This window comes from Callithrix jacchus, chromosome 11 (assembly GCF_049354715.1).
Source record: "Callithrix jacchus isolate 240 chromosome 11, calJac240_pri, whole genome shotgun sequence".
NCBI classification, from domain to species: domain Eukaryota; kingdom Metazoa; phylum Chordata; class Mammalia; order Primates; family Cebidae; genus Callithrix; species Callithrix jacchus.
The window spans coordinates 55,077,291-55,098,929 of NC_133512.1; the positions used below are offsets into that span (position 1 = coordinate 55,077,291).

The 21,639-nt window shown below is 37.1% G+C and overlaps 1 protein-coding gene across 8 annotated transcripts in view; it reads right to left on the minus strand.

Annotated features, from left to right (window-relative positions):
* The window catches only part of CASD1 (CAS1 domain sialic acid O acetyltransferase 1), a 135,905-nt gene extending 115,077 nt beyond the window's left edge, over positions 1–20,828 (minus strand). For all 8 annotated transcript variants that reach the window (XR_013523942.1, XM_054237306.2, XM_035253856.3 and 5 more), the window contains exons 1-5: positions 20,455–20,828; positions 12,028–12,124; positions 11,363–11,483; positions 2,734–2,778; positions 1,710–1,772 (exon numbers count right to left, since the gene is read on the minus strand). Coding sequence is in view for 7 of the 8 variants with exons in the window: in XM_054237306.2 (XP_054093281.2) it covers positions 1,710–1,772; positions 2,734–2,778; positions 11,363–11,483; positions 12,028–12,124; positions 20,455–20,587 (459 nt within the window). In the remaining variant the exon portion in view is untranslated. The remainder of the gene's footprint in view (positions 1–1,709; positions 1,773–2,733; positions 2,779–11,362; positions 11,484–12,027; positions 12,125–20,454) is intronic.
* Between the last annotated feature and the right edge of the window lie 811 nt (positions 20,829–21,639).

Sequence of the window (21,639 nt, forward strand, 5' to 3'; positions counted from 1 at the left end):
TTTGCTTTTATGCCTATAGGCTTCTATAAGACCATTCCAGTTAATAAGCGTATCTTGCTCCTAATTCATAGTTCTCAAATATTATCTCCTCTATAAAATTTTCTTAGATCATTAGCAATACTCTCACCACCTCCCATCCTATATGCCTCTATCCATGGTGCTTTCATAGTCCTTTGAGCTCAATTCTGTGTTAGCCTTTGCTGTTCTATGTTGTTTCTCATCAGTAAGTCACCATCTACTAGATTGCAAATTCCTTGAGGGCTGAGACTGAAGTTAATTCCCAGCCACATTCCTATTACTCAGCACAAAGCTGGCAATAGCACATAAACAATAAAAATGTGGGTCTCCAAGTCCTCAGCTTCTAGCTGCTTGCTTCAGAAATAGTAAAAAATAAATACATACACACATATTCCTTGAGTGAATGAAATCCATCAGCTAATCAATCTCAGGTGATTATGTGGTCATCTACCTAAATAAATTGAATATTTTCTTGTTCTCAACAACCATAATAAATTTTACAACAGAATCTAAGGCTCCAAAAACTAGCTTTAACATTTATGAAATTGAAATTTTGGATATGTAACATATCTCCAGGTTAGTAAATAACCTATAAAGGTTTTCTGTGATCTTGCAGGACTTACAAATTGTAGTGTATTAATGTTCACTTAACTGGGAATTTCTACACTTTAATAAATATATTTTCAGTCCAGCGCAAATATGAAACATATGCTAAAATCATTTCAAATGTACACAGAACATTATTCTACACTTCTGGACATTTAAAAATGTATCAATAAAAACAAAACATGGTGTACACCTCAATTCACCAGAAAACTGAATTCTAGAAGTTGTCTACATATTTGTTTTTTGAAAACATTCGCTCAAAGAAACAAGATTAGAGATGCTAGCTAGGTTCCCATGGGATCCTACAAAAGCCTATTTATTGACTGATGTGGTTGTGATACTAAACATTTATTGTGAAGGAAACAAAAAAATCCCAAACCAAAAAACAGTTGCACAGCAATTAATTAAGCAAAACAAGGTCAATAAAATTAATTATTATTTATCTGTCTCAAAGACAAATGTCTCTGGGAAAGAATATAGGTTTAATTAAAGGACTGACAAAAAGTTGTACAGAAACTATTACAGGGATTGTAAAATGGACTTGTGAGAACTTAGGAGTTTTCTGAGGTTAATATCATGGTTGCCTTTACATCTAATGTATCTCCAAACATGATGAGCTAAAGCATATTAGTCCTGTCTGCTGGGTCACAAATGTAATAATAAAAGGGAGAAAAGGCTATAAAAACAAATAAACAAAAGCTTCCTCAAGTATCTGGGCATGAGTTAGGAAAAAAAACAGAAAAATGCTCAAGAGAATGCACATTGTGTTGGGAAGACTACCTGGGTTTGAATTAGCTGAAATACAGCAGTTAACAGAAGACTTTAAGTCTGAAAAGTCTGGTATAAGCATAATCTGCCTTATGGATAGATCAGTGATAAGTGGCAGAGATGTTGGATCAACACATTCCCTTCTCTTTAAAGTGCTAAAATCAGTCCAGCCCAGTTTAGTTTAGTTGCTAACAAGAAGGTAGGTATAAAATATCAGAGTGGGACAGGTGAGTAAGGGGAAGAAAAATATGCTTGTGGGCTTTTAAAATTTGGTTGCTTAAGAAAAAAAATAAAAGCCTATCTTTTTAAATACAGACCTCAGTCCACACTTTGATACACTGTTTCATAGAACCGTTAACTTCAGGATGCCACAGAAAATCCTAAAAGAGAAATGTCAGAAGTAAAGAAAAAGCCAAAGAAACTCTTAATTCCACCATTCATTCTCTTACAGAGTACTTAAAAGTAAAATATTACCTTGTCCAACACATCTTCAATTCCTTCCTTAATTTGGCAAGAGTCATACAATAGTTTTCCTTGAATCTACTTTTGTCTTCCTCTGACATACTGTCCACATTTTAGCCAGAGCAATCTTTAAAAAAGTTAAATGTGATCTTGCCACACCCCTGCTTAAGTATTCAGAGACTTTCTACTGCCCTGAGAATAAAATCTAAAATCTTGTAATTTGCTAAGAAGGTGCAAGATCTCCACCTGTCCTTGTCGCCTTTTCTTCTGCCACTTGTACCCTTGCTCTACCTTTTGGTTCTCAATCAGCTCCTGGAATGCACTATGCTCTCCTTTTTCTCTAGGACTTTGCACATACTATTCCTTCTGTCCATAATGCTCACAAACTCTTCCACTGAGCCTATCCAACTCTTTCTTATCTTTGAAGCCTCACTTAAAACACCCCTTCTGCAGGGAGGAAAATGACTTTCAATTCCTTGCTCTGTACATTCCTATTGCCTCTCTTTTTCTTTTCTGCCATCCTTGTCTCACTTGTGATTGCATGTAGACAACTAGGAAGACTTGGAATCTTCACTAAATCGAGGCCATTTTTGTCTTAATCCCCACTGAACTCCCACTGATTGGGAATTCAGAGGATTCTCATATATTCTTTTATGGATTAATCCAGAACACATACGGGTTTCAAATTAATGTGCAAGATTATTCTTTCCTAATAAAATTTTGAGACCATTACATAAAACAACTCACAAACTTTTATTCCACTATCCTAATATTCTTACCTACTCTCAAGAATACATTGGAATATACTTAGTATGTTCAATTAACCAATGAATATAGCTTCGATGTTGTAACATCTAGCTTACTATTATATGAACTTACCACTTTAACTGATGCAATCTTGTCTTCAAAAGGAATGTTTTCATGCTGCCATAAAAGGAGACAGAGGAACATTAATGTATAAATTAAAATTTACATAAATAATGCCCCATTTAACTGCTTTTGTTGATTTTTTATGCATGTCTTTGTTGATTTACTGTTATGTACCAAATCTCAATTATCTATACATACAAAAGGGAAAAACCAACATAGAATATAAAAAAATAAAATGACACCAGTTAAATTGTCTACATGTGATTTTCAACATCTAAGATACAGTTCAAAGATAAAATTTCAACAGCAAAGAAGCAGACACATAAACATGCCTATACAAATTACCTTTATGCCAAGATTGCCAGGATTCCAACTTAGTCATATTACTATTTTTAGTTTGTTTTGTTTTTTGTTTTTTTAAGACAAGAGTCTCAATCTGTTGCCCAGGCTGGAGTACAATGGTGCGATCTCGACTCATTGCAACCTCTGCCTCCCAAGTAACTAGGACTACAGGCTCACACCACCATGCCTGGAGAATTTTTTAAAAATATTTTTTGTAGCGATGGGGTTTTGCCATTTTGCCCAGTTGGTCTCAATCTCCTAGGCTCAAGTGATTCACCCACCTCAGCCTCCCAAAGTGCTGGGATTACAGGTATGAGCCACTGTGCCCAGCCCTAGTATTACTATTTATCTCAGAAGAGGATTTCTTCCCTACATTTCCTGAGTCCCTTCTATTTAGGCAGAACCACATGGCTAGTTTTAGCTAATGCAATGTGAACATACATCACTTCCAGGCTGAATTTCCCAAGGCAATTCTTTAGTCTCTAACTTAACAGATTAACAAAACTGAATGTTCCACAGTACTCAAGAAGACAGTAAAAATTCAAGTAGCAGGAACTGCTAAATGACTGTGTGGAGTAAAGCCTCGTCAGCAAACCTAGGTGATGCAAAGCTAAGGAAGAACTTCTGTTTTGTTAAGAAGTTAGAGTGTTTTGTTGCTGCAGCAACATCCAGTCCACACTCCCCAGTGTACTAGCACAGGCCCTGAATGACAGGAATGGATGTACATGATTCTAGGTTATTGTAAGTTTCACTTTGAAAACAGTATATAAATAGTCCATTTGTAGGAAAAATTGAAACGTGAACACTACAACTTCTTGTAACCAAATGTTCCATATCAAGAATGGCATTTCTTTCAGAATTAAAAATCTGGGTGGGGAAGGGGTAAGGGTGGTCAATAGGAAGCTAATTCTGTTGCTAAAATCAAGGTTGAAATGTTTTCATTAATTTAAACAGACAAATGGTATTTATACTGAAATCTCCATGCAATAAAATTTGTTCTACCAACAGGTTAACTTTTTAGATTATTGTTGGTGCTCCATAAAACTTCACTTTCCAAAAGGAGTCTTGAGACTATCAATTCGATGTAACTTTAAGGTAAGTTTCTTTGATCGAATAAATTTGGAATTTACTGGGTCAAACAAAATCACAGAGGTGTTTTCCTCCTTCTACCCTGTCCTCAACCTTCTAAAAATTTGTCCTCAGAGAAACGTCATCAACTTTGTCTTACTTCGCATAGCGCAGTTAATGCAAGTTGATATACTTCTTCTTTTTCCTTTTTTAATATAACATTTGATATATATAAAAGTCACATATATGAAAATCACAAAGCACAGCAGAAATAGTAAACACATGAATCCATTACAAATCAGAGCATTGCCAACACAATGAACCACCTATGTGGTCCTCTCCCTATCTTAACTCCCTGCTTCACCCAAAGTAAACCACTCTCCTGATTTTGTGTTTATGCTTTGCTTTTAAAACCTTTGTATAGTTTTTGTCACAAAAATATGCATCTTTAAATGACATATTGTTTAGTGTTGTTGGCTTTCTCTCCAATTTTTAATTTAAAAAATTTTCAATCTTACAGCAAAGCTGACAGAATTAAATAAACACCCAAAACCCTTTACCAATTAACATTTCCTGCATCAGCTCCGCCTTTCTCCCTCTGCATGTACATACTCTATAGTTTTTCTCTTTTGCTGAACTATGTGAAAGTACATTACAGAAATCATTAACATTTCACCCTTAAATACTTAGACATATATCTCTTTAAGTACATAATCCCTAAGAACATTCTTACATACAAAATTTGGCATTGATAAAATATTATCTCATTTTATATACAGTCCATATTCAATTTTTTCCAATTTCCCAAGAATATACTTTCTACAGCTCTTATATTTTAACCTACAATCCAATTAAAATCAAGCATTAGATTTAGTTGTCACATCTTAGTCTCAAAATCTAGAACATTCCCTAGCCTTTAAAAACTTGTATATATCACTTTATTTTATCAATACAATTTTTATTGATATCAATTATCATAGTTACTTTTTTTAGAGTACAGATCACTTAACACAATATATCACTATCTGATTGTAAACAGCACTAATGGTTATCTTCTTGGACATGCCTCTCAACAAAAGAGTAAGAACTTCCCTAATTATTTCATAGATCCATAGGCAATAAAAATGTTCACCCTCAAATAATAATGCAATTATTTTCTGGAGTGTCTGTAAGAATTTACACTCTCACTAACAGTTCCTAAGGCATCTACTGGTACACAGCCTAATGTATCTGGTCTGTTTTCATATTTCTTGCCATTATCAGATTTAATTTCTGTCATTATTATAGGTATAAATAAGTCTCACTTCCACTTCAGTAAAATGCCTGGCCATGCTCCCTGACACCTACCTTTTGTCTACTGGGTTATCTTTTTCATTAATTTGCAGTTTCTGATATTTCTTGAAAAAAATGTAAATATCTTCTCTCATTTTATAGTTTAACTTTTTTCTTTAAAGCATCTTTCGGTGAACAGATACTCTTTATCTTAAGGTATGTGAATTTATCTTTTATTTTATTGTTAGCACTTTTTGTTTCTTATGTGAGAGATGTTTTCCTATCTTGAGATAATAAAGATATTCGCCTACATTTTATTTCTATTTCTAAAGGTTTCAAAATTTTTACTTTCATATTTAAGTTTAAACTCATCCATCTAGAAATGATTTCACTCAATGGTGTGAGGTAAGAATCCAATTTCAATTTTTTCCATGTGCAAATTGCATTAGCACCATAAATTGAATAGACCTTCCTTTCCCCAGTGATCTTCAATGGCATTTCTGTTACTTTTAAAGTCATTTTACATGCATGTTTCTATTTTAGAGCTCTACATTCTATTTCATTGGTTTCTTCGTTTAACTCTACACCAATACCCTACTGTTTTAATTACTATAGAGTAAAATTAAATCTTGATATTGTAGAACAAATCCTTTCCACTTTGTTCTTTAGATTTGTTGTGGTTATTCTTGGTCTGCTGCCCCTCTATAAGAAAACTTAAAATTATTTAGTAAATTTCCACAACAAATTCTGTTAAGATTTTACTGGAATTACACTGAACCTACAGATCACTTTGGGACTAATATCTTCAAAATACTGAGTCTTTCCATCCAAGGAAACGGTATATTATATTCCATCTAATTATGTCATTTGAAACTGTCTTCTAATAAATTTTTACAGCTTTTCTGCATACAGATCTTCCACATTTGCTGTTTATTCCTATTAACATATAGTTGTTGTTATTACCCATTGCACATGGTATATTTTAAAAGCCTTTAGAACTCCACATTGTTGCCATGTAGATATGCATTAATTTTTAAAAGCTTTGTTGAGGTATCACAATTTTTGTATGTGCATGTTATAATCAGCTACCTTGTTAAAATCTTTAATATTCCTAGTAACTTTTCTATAAATCCTATGAGATTTTCCACAGAGAATTGTATCATATGAACTCCTAAGTTTATTTCTTTCTAATCCTTTTATCTTTAAATTATCTTTTTCAACTAGAATGTCTAATACAAAGTTGAATAGAAGGAGCAGTATTGAACATCCTTGTCTTTTTACTGATTTTAATAAAAATATGTCTGACATTTCACCATTAAGAACATTTACTGTAGGCTCCTAGAATTTTTATCAGGTTAAGTTTGATAGGAAGTAACTTACCTTAAAGAAAGAATAACATGAACTCTCTGATATTGTTGGAACTTGCTTAATGGTGTAATACATGTTAAAAATTAAAAAGCTCCATGTGTGCTTCAAAAAACATATTCCCGATTTTGAAGTGTATTTTCTAAATTTTTGAGCTATAATCTTGTAGAATCAAGCATGTTAATGGTCTACTATATGTTTACTAGTTTAATTTGCTTATCCTACCATTAATTGAGAGCAGTATACAATTCTCCCACTATGAGTGAGAATTTGCCAATTTCTCCTTGTAGTTATATTTTTGCTTTATAATTTTAAGGCTACTTTACTAGATGCCTATAAGTTTAAAATCTTAGTGATCTGAACTTTTTGTCATTAGAAAGTGACTTTCTGTATCCCTGAAAATGCTTTTGCCTTAAAATCTATTTTGTCTTATACTAATATGGCTCAACTTTCTTTAGTATTTATCTGGTGAATCTTTTTTCACTTCTTATTAAAACCTTTCCATGTCCTTTTATTTTGAATATGTCTTTTTAAGCAGCAGAAAGTTCTTTTTAAGAGCAATTTGAAAATCTGTGTTTAGCTCACAAGTTTAAGCTACCTGCATTTATTTTGATTATAAATGCTTCTACTGTCTCACTTTTTAATTTCTATCCCTGCCACATATATATAGCTTTTTCATGTATGTATATGTTAAACAGCTTTTTACATGGACATATGTCTGTGTGTGTATGTATGTCATATATACGTGTATGGGTACATGCATGTGTATGCATGTGTGTATAAATATACACATTTGGTATTAGATGAGTTTGGTTTGGGCTTAATTTTTTTATACTTCTGGTTGAAATTCATACATCCTAATTCTATTTTTTCAATCCTTATTCTTGAAGTTTTACTATACATCTTTAAGTTTTAGAGAAACACAGAGAATATAGAGTATATTAGAACACTTTGTCATCATTTCCTTCTGACTTACATGCTATTATTAGCCAGTTCTTTAGTTCTGTCTTTCCACTAAGTGCAAAAGATAGTATTATTTTATACAAACATTGTTTAGATTTATATACATGTTTACTATTTTCTTAAACCATTGCTTGTTATATTTCAGATAATTTTTTCTGAACATTTCCCTCATTCCTGATATTTACCCTTTAGAATTCCCTTAGTGTTAAGTCTATGTTGTAGTAAACCCTCATCATTTTTATATATCTGAGAATGTCCTATATTACATTTCAAAGACAAAGAAATTTTAATCCCAAGTATACAATTCTAGGTTCAAACTTACTTTCAGAACTTCAATGCTGCTACTCTTTTTTTTGAGACAGAGTCTCACTCTGTCACCAGGCTGGAGTGCAGTGGCACGATCTCAGCTCACTGCAACCTCTGACTCCCTGGTTCAAGTTATTCTCCTGCCTCAAGCTCCTCAGTAGCTGAGACTACAGGCGTGTGCCACCACGTGCAGCTAATTTTTGTATTTTTAATAGAGAGGGGGTTTCACCATGTCGGGCAGGATGGTCTTGATCTCTTGACCTCGTGATCCACCTGCCTCAGCCTCCCAAAGTGCTGGGATTACAGGCGTGAGCTACTGTGCCCAGCCCATCAACAGTATATTTTTAAACCTAGGCTCTAGTTGGTTTGAAGTAAAAGAAGCCCCTAGGGTATCTAGCCTGCTCTATGGCTGGAAGTAACACAAAATGGGTTTCTCTACTGTAAAACTTCTCAAGTTTTTAACATCCCAACCTAAATTAAAACCAGCTAAGAGGTTTTATATAATATATATAAAAGTTTTATGTAATATCTAGCTCTACCCAAATTCATTAGACCATAGCTTCTCACAGAACTAGTGTCCACAGAGCATGGTTTGAAAACATTTAGCTTTTTTTTCTAAAAAATGCCTCAACACAGAAATCAAATTCAAACAAGAAATTATCTTCAATATTCCTATTCTACCCAGACATACCCATACCAGGCTTTAAATAATATTAATAAGCTTTTATAAAATATGCCAGATTGTACTAGGCACAAGTAATATATTAAAAAATAATAATGATGATATGTAATTTCTGTTCTCAAGGTGTGTAGAGACAAGGTAATACATAATTTGGCAAATGCTCCACTAGCAGTGTGAATTAAATATTTTCTTGATAACTGTCTCTTTAAGATTGGGACACATTAACTTTGTTTCTTTTTAAATGCATATAAATTAAAATTTATCTTGCCTGATACCTTGTTTGATAATCTTGGAATAACTGGCCACCCTAGACTATAAAAACTGGAAATCTAAATGTTATAACTAGGGCTCAGAAACAATGTAACATATTATATCTACTTTTGGCTGCAGACTAAACCATTATAGCTTTTTTTAACTACTTGTTGTCAAATCCATTATTCAAATTTTTAGAAAGTCATGCAATTTTAAGCCAAGAAATACTAAAACCTTCGTAGTAATCAGAAATCTCTCTACTTTTTAAAAGTTTACTAAAGGTTAGGCACAGTGGCTCATGCCTGTAATTCCAGCACTTTAGGAGGTCAAGGTGGAAGAATTGCTTGACCTCAGAAGTTTGAGACCACCTTGGGCAACATAGTGAGACCTCATCTCTATTAAAGAATTTGTAAGTATTAAAAAGAATAATAGGCCAGGCACGGTGGCTCACGCCTATAATCCCAGCACTTTGGGAGGCCGAGGTGGGTGGATCACGAGGTCAAGAGATCGAGACCATCCTGGTCAACAAGGTGAAACCCCGTCTCTACTAAAAATACAAAAATTAGCTGGGCATGGTGGTGTGCGCTTGTAGTCCCAGCTACTCGGGAGGCTAAGGCAGGAGAATTGCTTGAACCCAGAAGGCGGAGGTTGCAGTGAGCCGAGATCGTGCCATTGCACTCCAGTCTGGGTAACAATAGCAAAACTCCATTTCAAAAATAATAATAATAATAATCGTTTATTAAATTTTTTCACTTTTGTAATAATTTGATGTTAAATAGTTCTGAATCTTCTCTATAATTTCATATGTATAAATGCAAATGGAAAATACAGGTAGTAGCAAATAAAATGAAAAGGTGACTTAATTGTTTGTTTCCATTATTCTCATTCTTACATAGAATAGCTGTTAAAGATTTAGGACCTGGTATCATCACTATGTTAATAACTATTTAGCTGTGAAACATCTAGTTTTCAGCTCTTTACCACAGCAGATTTTCATAAATTCATGAGCTATTCCCCTCACAATTCTAAACTTTGTTGTACTCTACTTTCTCCCCTTTGTTATTCCACTCTCCCAATCACATGGTGTTTGAAGCCAATGATTAGAATCTGGGATCACTTAAAAAGGTATAAACAGAGGATATGATGAGATACTTCACCAAAAAGTAATAAACTAATTAATTAATATACAGAAATTAATCCTTATTAATTTTCAGTTATATTTTTTTTTTCAGTTATATTTTTAATGAGAAATTTTCTAACAAAATCAATAGCAGAAATTTATTGCATTGCTGTTTTGATTTACAGGATGATCACCCGATGCCAGAAAGTTTGCAGAAAATTAGGCCCCAACATATATTGCTAATTAGTATAAACTGAAATAATTTTACAGCATAATTACTAATTTTTAAATGTTTATGTTCTTTAACCTAATACTTGAATTTTAGAGATTCCATCCTAAGGAAGTAATTTAAAAAGCAAAGTTTTCACACAAAGAATTTTAAATGTCCCTTTTTAACTGCAAAAAATTAGAAAACTATAAAAAACTTTAAAAAGAAAATTATATAAAATGACATTACATCCACCCAATAATATGTTACCATTAAAAAGATAATTAAGTTAATTATATAATGGTGAATAAGCGGTGAAGAAAAAAAGCAAGATATAAACTTGCACATACTAAATGATTACTAGTATGTTTTTATTTTTTTAAAAAAAGATGAAAAAAGAAGTATGGAAAAATACTAACAAGAGAATAAGGGATGATATTTTCTCTTTGTCTTCTTTCTAAGGAAATTTAAAAGTTCTTCCATGGTAGGAATTTATTATTTCTGAAACTAAAAGTTTAGGTTATTAAAATAAAAAGCTTGCCAGACTGGGAGTGGTGGCTCACGCCTGTAATCCTAGCTCTTTAGGAGGCTGAGGTGAGTGGATCACGAGGTCAGGAGATCGAGATCATCCTGGCTAACCCTGTGAAACTCTGTATCTACTAAAAATACAAAAATTAGCTGGATGTGGTGGCGCCTTCCTATAATCCCAGCTACTCGGGGGGCTGAGGCAGGTGAGTTGCTTGAACCAGAGAGTTGGAGGTTGCAGTGAGCCAAGATCACATCAATGCACTCCAGCCTGGAGACAGAGTGAGACTCCGTCACATAAAAAATAAATAAATAAAAAATAAAATTTAAAAAAAAAAAGCTTGTGTTTTAGCCACCATTTTTTTTCTCATTTTCCTCATTAAAGCAAGTCATCTCTCTTTTTCCCCAACCTTTCTGAAAATCAAAGTAAAATTTTTTTCAGCTCCTACTCAATCTGGAGAGACACATTCCTCCTATAACTATTCAGTTGGTTAACTTCTAAAATACTCTACAGAAGGGAATAGACAAGTTTTACCTTATTTCCTTCTTCTTTGAACTGGGGATTAATTATTTTTACAAAAGAATAAAACAATTGACGAATTCTGGAATCTCCAATAAATGCAATATGTTTATCTACAAGGCAGTTCTTTGCTTCACTGAAATCAACAAAGAAAAATTAATTAAAATAAGTAAAATCAGCCATATGGGCATTTCGAAGCACACAGTTTTTGAAGAAAATTGTACTGGATTGTTACACATACCATTACATTGCTTTATAAGCAGGTGGCCAGGTTTAACTTACCACTCCATGTACTTATGATCAGTTAACTCTCTGTAATAGCTCGATTTATTACATATTTAAGATGTACTCTAACTGTATTAGGTGCTTTATATCTATTATCTCATAATCCTTAGAATAACTCCATAAGTATCCAGCAGATGCCAGAGCAAAGTCTTTTGCTCAAGGATTATTGCCTTAGCCCTGGTTATCTTTCACCTGAGACAAAGCAGATTGGCCAAAGCCCTTCCCTAAAACCTTAGAGGGCAGTGAAATCTTCATTTGCAATCAACCGTACACTCAGTCAGCAAGTCTCCACCCTAACATAAAGAAGAAAAGTACTGTTTCACCAACCCCTTCTCCACTACATATTAAGACCCATCCTAAAAAAGAAAACAAACAACAAAATGAAGAAATGTTACCTGATTTTGTATTTATGCATCATACAACTATGAGGCTGCCAAACTTTCTCTCCCAGAAATCTGCCACTTGAGAGAAGGTATTCACATGAATCATTGCCTAAAACAGTTAAACACAACAGTGTTGTAAACAATAGTTAAAATTTTACACATCAGCTAACTTGACCCTATGTAAGATCCTTGAAATAAAAAAGTAGAGTTTCTATGTTTTATTACACCATCCAGGTTCATATTACTCATTCATGAGAAACATGGTAAATATTAATACATTAGTATTTAAGAAAACAAGAGCCACTGATGGCCTAACTCCTAAATGCTATGTTCCCTGCTTTGGCAGTTCCTTCTACTTCAGGTTTTCTTTCCTGGGATATCATCTCAACCTTAAATTAGCCTTTATATTTGAATATCACTCCTACTTCTAGCTGAGAAAGAATAGTTTAAGGGAGGTCAGGCATGGTGGCTCACACCTGTAATCCCAGCACTTTAGGAGGTCAAGGCGGGTAGATCACTTGAGGTCAGGAGTTCAAGACCAGTCAGGCCAACATGGTGAAACCTCATCTGTACTAAAAATACAAAAATTAGCTGGGTGTGCTGGCACACGTCCGTAGTCCCAGCTACTCGGGAGGCTGAGGCATGATAATCACTTGAACCCAGGAAGTGGAGGTTGCAGTGATCTGAGATCATGCCACTGCACTACAGCGTGGGTGACAGAGTGAGACTCTGTCTCATAAAAAAAAAAGTAAGGGGTGAAAGATAAGACTTTGGAAATTACTTCCTATTCAACTCTTATAACACATAGTGCATCAGCATACCTGGAAACCTAGTTTTATACAGAAAGTTCTGTAACTACAAACTCCTCAGTCCAAAGTAAACTGTGGCAGAGTTACTCTACACATTTGGATATTTTACTGTACATTAGCTAAATAGTCAAAGGGGTTAAAAGAGAGTTTATATGCATTTAAGCTCAAACATGTCAAAGGAATGGGGTAGGGCAGGGTGATGGTGGGATAGGACAGGGGGATGTGGGGGCAAAATGAGATGTTTAGGTTAACTATGGGGAATATAACAAAATATAAGCATTATTTAATTTAATCTCCAGTTATTTATTAATAGTCAACAGCAAGTTATACTTGACATTTAGTTAAGGTCAGGCTAGGGAGTCTGAGAGGAGGAATACTGCAGAACAGAAATGATATTGAGCTTTTCAGGGTAGAGATAAGGTAGACACAAAGATATTTAAAGTAGCAGAACACATCTCTTTTCTCAATCCAGTTATTCATTATCTAGCCAAAATACAGACAAAAGGTGATACAAATGCAAGATAAGTATGCATAAATATTGAAAGTATTGTTGTTTCCTATGTCATAATTCTAAAGTAGAACAGAAAAAAAGTTAAAATGTTGCATTATCTTATTGATGGGAAACTGGGTAAGGAAAGCAGGATATGAATTATTAAATTTGTGTAACTACATATACAGCCTAAGCAGGCTTTTTTTTTGTATTTCAAATATTTTTTAATAACCTATCTCTAGGTAAACTACAAATAATTAGTTCTTCATTTCCCCCAATTATTAAAAACTAATTCTGGTTCTAAAAAACAAAATTAAGCTACATAAATAACCAAGGATGAGTAAAAAAAAGAACTGTAGAATCACACAACTGATTTTTCTACAAATAGCATTCCTGTAGCATTCTTTTATAAAGGCCATATGGTAAAATCTTATTAAAGCCTAGTAAATGTTTAAAATTCAAGTGAAAATTCCATATTTACAGCATTTCTCTTTAAATCTACTAAACCAAGTTAAAAGTTAGCAATACATCTATTTTTTTTTTTTAAGTTGTTAAGTTGTAAATAACTAGGTGTTAATCCTTTGGGGTAAGTCTTCTTTTTTCTTTCTCCTTTCCCCCTTTTTTTGGGGGCTGTGTGTGTTATTTGCCTTTTGTCTTTTAATAAAAGTCTAGACAGAAACACACCTTAGTCAAACTTCAGTGTCCAGGATTACTCATCTATGTGGGGGTTACGCACAATTTTTTTTTTGAGACGGAGTTTTCTCTGTTGCCAGGCTGGAGTGCAATGGCGCAATCTCAGCTGACTGCAACCTCCACCTCCCGGGTTCAAGCGATTCTCCTGCCTTGGCCTCCCGAGAAGCTGGGATTACAGGCACTTGCCACCATGCCCAGTTAATTTTTGTATATTCAGTAGAGACAGGGTTTCACCATGTTGCCCAGGATGATCTCGATGTCCTGACCTTGTGATCCACCCACCTCAGCTTCCCAAAGTGCTGGGATTACAGGCATGAGCCACCTTGCCTGGCACCAATATGGTTTTTTTTTTTTTGAGACAGAGTTTCGCTCTTGTTACCCAGGCTGAAGTACAATGGCACAATCTCGGCTCACTGCAACCTCTGCCTCTTAGGTTCAGGCAATTCTCCTGCCTCAGCCTCCTGAGTAGCTGGGATTACAGGCACACACCACCATGCCCAGCTAATTTTTTGTATTTTTAGTAGAGATGGGGTTTTACCATGTTGACCAGGATGGTCTCGATCTCTTGACCTCATGATCTACCTGCCTCGGCCTCCCAAAGTGCTCCAATATGTTTTTTATAGAGATAGAAACACCATACCAGTATCTCAAAATAACCAGTCTTTTCTCCCCAGAAAACACATCTAAAATACAAACAACTTTTTTTGCCTCCAGTCAATACTTCTACCCACATCTTGTTTCTCAGTTGTTGAGTTGATGGAAAACAACAGCTCCAATCTGATAAACTCATATCAAAAAAAAAAAAAAGGAAAATAAGATTTGAAGTTGTCACTACCCAAAGGCATTATAAACATAGTATTTTAGAGAATACTGATCTTTCCATGGAAGAAATTCTTAATTTGCTAATGAATGCTAGTTGATGATGACTTAATATATTTCATAATGCAAAGATTTTTTTTTTTACAAGGCTTGTATCCGACATTAATCCATATGTGTCTGTATCATATTGGCTAGGGTCCTGTAATTTTAATAGAATCTAATACAAAGGATTGTTAAGTAGACAACTGAAAAAGCAAGAAGAGAATGATTTTTCTGTATGTCAGCAAAAATAGTAATAATAAATTACTCTTCCTATTATAATCTAGTTAAAATAAATTACCCTGATCCAGAAAATATGCCATAAAATGTCATACTCCAAGGCTGGGCGCAGTGGCTCACGCCTGTAATCCCAGCACTTTGGGAGGCTGAGGCGGGTGGATCACGAGGTCAAGAGATCGAGACCATCCTGGTCAACATGGTGAAACCCCGTCTCTACTAAAAATACAAAAAATTAGCTGGGCATGGTGGTGCGTGCCTGTAATCCCAGCTACTCAGGAGGCTGAGGCAGGAGAATTGCCTGAACCCAGGAGGCGGAAGTTGCAGTGAGCCGAGATCGAGCCATTGCACTCCAGCCTGGGTAACAAGAGAGAAACTCCGTCTCAAGAAAAAAAAACTTCATACTCTAAAACAAATTCTCTTTTTTTGGGACGGAAGTTTTTTAAAATCAAGTTGCTAAATATAAATCTAGATCTTAAGATAATGTGAATATTTACACTAACTATATATAAATATTTGTTGCCACATATTTTCCTTTCCAAATTTGCCAAAGATAAAACAAAACTTCAGTTGTTATTTTCAATTATCTAGTATAACTTTGATAGCTATTTTAATACAACTAATGTGAGATAAATGTTGCCAAGTGCTCAGATAAATCAAGGAAGAAACATATACACACAAATGAAACTAAAGGGACAGATTTATCTACTTCAGCTATCTCCAATACTAAGATTATCTGGATGAATGGCTGTCTTCCTCTTTATTTATTCTATTATCTTAACTATAAGCATTCTGGTTTGTCAATCTACAATCTCAGAATTTTAAGCATGATTTTTCTGTGATAGAAGATTACTTCAAAGCAAACAAACAAAAACAAACCGAAAAATAAAATGTGACAACTAAAGGAAACATCTGATGGCCCATATAAACTGCAAGTTATGTTTTCGCTTGAAGAGCATATGTCTGGCACACTACACCTTTACACTGAATCATCCTGCTAAAACTGTGTATTTCCTACTACCAACCATTAAAATACCAGATCATAAAGTTTACAATATAGTCCATAGAATATTTTGTTTGCCTAAGATACAGCAAGTTATACTTTAGTCTGTGCTGAAAATCACCATTAAAATTTTTCTTTAGAAAAGCAAGGAGTGGCTCATTACAAGTGGTATCATATAGATCAGGAACTTTCTAACAGTCAAAGAAAGAAAAGGCTAAGAGACCCAGAGCTGCTACTTTCTTCCTTTAATTTTTGAAGCTTTCAACTTACTTTTCTGCAGAACATCAAATATCATTTAACACCGGGATTTAATATGCTTAGTGATTAAAAAAAAATTTTGATTTCAACAAAATTAAGACACTTGAAGTTACTGTTATCAATTTAAGAAATTAAAATTTTACCAGATTGGAACTATCCTTAAGGATACATATATTGGTCAATTGTCACAGAAATTACGTTTTTAACCTGTAATCACACTAATAATGGACATTTGAGATTCATAATGTTAGAAATTGATAACATTTGGAAAAAGTATAATTAAGACGATAATTATTTTCAAAATGTCCCTTTATTATGTGAAAATAATAATAATTTTTAAAAGCCTACCTTCTAAAATTCAGATTAGAACATGAAATTCATTTAAAGCCACAAAAAAACCATAAAAGGAAATAAGGAGTTTGAAATCTATTTATCCATAGTTATTTAAGGGTTTCCTATTGTGTGTTAGGCTCTGATGATTTAAAGATTTAAAGATGAATAAGATACTACTGAAAGCTCACAGTTTGTGTGGGTAGGCAGATACCAATTATTACAATACAACACAATAAGTATGTATAAATTGCTGGTAAAATTAAATTGCTAATTCCTACTGCTCTGGGGGTGACATTTGAACCAGGCCTTGAAGGAAAACCTATACTTTCTTTCAAGAGAGAAGTCATTGTAGGCAGAGAAAATCGGTAACTGTGAGATGTGTAAATGGGCAAAGCACATTTAGATTGTGAACCTGGAATTTGGGGAAAATAGGAAAAAACATAGGTAAGAAAAAGTAAGCTCAGGTCAGATTTTGAAGCTTTACACAAACAACTTTTAGAAAATTACCTCCTGGCTGGAAAAAGAATAGAAAAACTCTTACTAGTACAATGAAGTTGAATTAGTGTTTCTTTTTTTTTTTTTTTGAGACAGGGTCTCACTCTGTCACGCAGGCTGGAGTGCAATGCCTATATCACTGCTCACTGCAACCTCCGCCTCCCGGGTTCAAGCAATTCTCCCTGCCTCAGCCTCCCCAGTAGCTGGGATTACAGGTGCCCACTACCATGCCCAGCTAATTGTTGTATTTTTAGTAGAGAGGGTTTCACCATGTTGGCCAGGCTGGTCTCAAACTCCTGACCTCAAGTGATCCTCCTGCCTTGGCCTCCCAAAGTGCTGGGATTACAGGCATGAGCCACTGTGCCTAGCCTGAATTAGTGTTTCTACGTTGTTTAACCCATGCTTCCCTGGAAAATGCTTTCTTACTCCATCTTCTATACTCCCAACTGTCTAAGAAGCTCTGAGAAAGACAGACTGTAACATAAGGCATGAGACAGACTAACTGCAATCTAAATCCTATCTCAGTCATTGTGCATCCTTAGGCAATTTATTTTATCTGTCATGCTTCATCTTTAAAATGGAAATAATATTGTAATTCACTGAATCTAAGACTATTGATTATAAGACACATGATTATTTTATGTCATAGTAAGACAAAAATGTTACCAATTAAACTTTGACATGCAATCAAAGTTTTAAAGACTCATCTGATTACAGAGATGTTAAAAATGATGGGGGGGAATGAAATATGGTAATTGTCTCTACCTCATAGAATGGTTACAAAGACAAAATGAGTTAAAACATGTAAAACCTTTAGTATAACAGTCCCTGACATACAAGCGCTCAATCCTAGCACACACTATTTGCCAAGCTTTACTTTCTGTAGTGGGTAATTTTCTTTTACTTTATATAGTTTGTAAAGCAAGAGAAACTGAATATGTTTACATCCAAACTGCCTTTACTGTACCTTGCCTGTAACACATTGATACTCACAGATTCAAAATTCAAATATACAGCCTAATTCCCTTCATGTACTGTAAGATCCTTTCTCACTCTAAAGCAAGATTGTCCAAGATGTGCATGGTCTGGGCTGCTGGCGGCCCAGGACAGCTTTGAATGTAGTCCAAATTCATAAACTTTCTTAAAACGACACAGGAGTGTTTTTGCAATTTTTAAAATCTCATCGGCTATTGCTAGTGTATTTTATGTGTGGCCCAAAGACAATTCTTCTTCTTCCAATGTGCCCATAGTAGTCAAAAAATTGGCCACGTCTGTCCTGAAGAGTTATGTGAGTCAAATGTATGATTATCTTTGTGTGAAGGGCATTGCACCTGACTCAGTTTGATACTGCCAAAGCATGAGGATGGCTAAGATGTTCCTGGTAAGATGTTTATTTTTCCCAATGTCTTCAGCTCAAATTCTTGACATTCAGTCTGGGCAAATCCACACACCAGGTGTAGTGCTTCACACTCAAGGCACTGAAGTACCTATGGAAACTGATGACTTACTTCTGGAGAAGACTTTACAAAACAATCCCGGATTGCTACAGTTACTCATAAGTCCCCATCTGACATTCTATTCTCCCTACTGATAACAGATCTTGATAAGATGAAAACTGTAATCTAAAAATAATAGTATTCCAAGCTTATCAAAAGATAATAAGCACAATTAAAAAAAAAAAAAAGAAGGGAACCAGAATTTTACCTTAGGACAATAGTACTGTAGTTATAAAATTTCTACTACCATCACATACACAAAATTGAATTAAATTACCGCTATTTTATGCCAAATTGTCATAAAATGATTAAGGGTAGTTAAAACAAATATTTCCTCAAAACTACCACAAATCAATGCATCAACATTGCTAGTTTTACATGACTGTAGATGAACCAAGGCCCTGCCAGGTCATATGGCTACGATCTGGAGAGAGCTGGAGAGAGGCCAAAAGTTTATAAAGAATCTATATCTTTGTATCAATTTAGTATATTAAAAACGGTTCACTCAGTATAGCTCTTGAGTATAAGATTTTTAATTCTCAGGAGTTGGAGGAAAGCAGCAAACTGAAAAACCAAAACTGACCAAAATGCCCTGTACCTTGAACGATCTCCTGGGATGAAGCTACATCACTGGCTCTAGCACCCCATTTATGAATATTGTGCCCAAGTAGGTGTAAAGTTAAACCGGCACAGCGTTAATTTACACCTGTCCATTACACATTATATCTTGACTGATTAATCTCACAGCCACCAAGAGCTGTCCAGATAGTGGCTTTGATAGTATTAAGAGCCAAAAATAAAAGATCCTATCATTATTAATTTCCCTCTGCCTGTCAGACTTTCCTAGTGGCATTTTTACAGAGAAAGAAAAATCAATCAACAAGGACAAGTAAATATCCCTTGATCACTGAAAGGTAATTCCTTCTGAAATAACGTCATATTTCCTTTTCCCTTTTACACCAATTTCAAAACCCATGGCCAGGGCCTGCTTTCATACTGCTTACAACTTGTTTCCACTGCCAACCTTTACCCCTGTCAACCCATAACTTTTTTCCAAAAATCTGCCTTTACTTTGTAAAAAGTGTGCACTCCAAACCCTTTAAACGTTTCTGAATCACAAAAGCTGGGTGGCACCTCTTCCATTTAACCACAGACATCTTTTGCCAGCTATCACCCTTTTGGCAAAAAAAAAATTGGGGGGGGGGGCGGCCCTTGCCGCTGTCCAACAGCCCAAACTGGGTGTTACAGGGCAGAAGCAAAATTAAACAAAGGCTAAAGAGCCGGATCCTTAAGAGGTTGGACCTGCGACCCCACTCCTGGCAGAGGTGTCCCTTGCAGGGCGGCTTGGGCTTCACGTGCCCCGGGCTGCCTCCAAGGGCCGCCTGTCCGACCTCCTGCACGCGAGCCCCTGACCTGGTGCGTCTCCCGGAACCCAGACCGCTCAGGAGCCGGACCTTGGCAGCACCTTGGGCTTGGCCCAAGGTTTGCGCCCCCGACCCCAGGGCGGGCGGCTCGGGGGCGGTGGGGGGGGGGGGGGCGAACCACCAGCCATTGTCCTGTGGTGACCCGCACTGGGGTCCACTCGGTTGGCCTGGGGCGCCGGCCAGCTGGTAGGGACACCTGGGGGCACGTGGGGGAACCGCCTCCCCCGCGGGCCCGGCGGGCGGGAGGCCGCGTGGGCGTGTGTTGGGCGAGGGGGGCGGCCTCCAGCCACCGCGTCGCCGCCTCCCCCACGGCCTGCCCGGGCAGGGGGGAGGGCCCGCTCACCTCGGTAGCGGCGGGAGGCGAGGTGGCACGCTGCGAGCAGCAGCACAGCCACCAGCGCCAGCACTTTGGCGCTCCTCACGCTGAAGTAGTGGTTGATCTCCCGCTTGCCCAGGTTGTAGGCCAGAGCCGCCATCTTGGTTCCTCCATGACAACAGTGCGCGGCAGAGCGGGGAAGGGGCGCCGCACAGGGGCAGCACTGGGGCTGCCTCCGCTGCAGCCAGGCGAGGAGCCGCTGCCAGCCCTCGCCGCCGCCACCTGCGCCTCCCGCCGGGGAACCTGACCTCGCGGCCGCGGCGCCCCCGGCCTTCGCCTGCCCCTCCTCGGCCGAGTCGGCCGGCTGGGCGGCCTTTCCGAAGCCCCGCCGCCGCTGCTCCGGCGTGCTGGTTCCCCAGGCGCCCTGGATGCCTGTCTCCTCCCCTTCCTCCTCCTCTTTAGCCTCCTGCTTTAATAGCGGCTGCGCCGGCGAGGGGGGTCGGGATGCCCAGTGCTCCGGGGTCACCGGGTCACGGGCCCCGGCGGGCGGCGGCTGCGGCGGCAGAGCCATGGGGGTGTGAGGAGAGGGTGCGAGGCATACACGTCTGGCCCGGACGCGAGGCTTAGGGCTGTCTCCTAGTTTACTGGCCGCTACCTGAGCCCGGGTTGGGACAATAGAACTACAGTTCCGGGAGGAAAGTACACACCGTCCCCCTCCTTCCTAACCCAACACTGCCCTTTCTCAGTCTTTTACTGCCAGAACCCGCCCAGATGCGAAGGCTACCCTAAGGTCGTTTATTGTATGGCTCTCCGTGGCCTGGCTGGTCAGTCTGGCTGCCCCCGGCTGCTGGCCAGATGTTGAGAGTGCTGGCATCCAACCTAGGAGTAAGACAAGTCTTAATACTTAACTCACTGCCTTGGCCTTATTCTCTTAAACCATTTTTTAATGCCCTCAGTTTGCCCAGTTCCAGTGGGCGAAGGTACACCAAAGTACAGAGTGGAAGCTACAGGAGCCTAACTTAGTGTAGGTGTTGATGAGAAAAGAGACTGACTCTCACTTGTATTTACACATGGTTGGCTAGGTCGATATGCTAAAAAAAAAAATTTTATTTTTTTGAGAGGGAGTCTCGCTCTGTTGTCCAGGCTGGAGTGCAGTGGCACGATCTTGGCTCACTGCAACCTCCGCTTGCTGGGTTCAAGTGATTCTCCTGA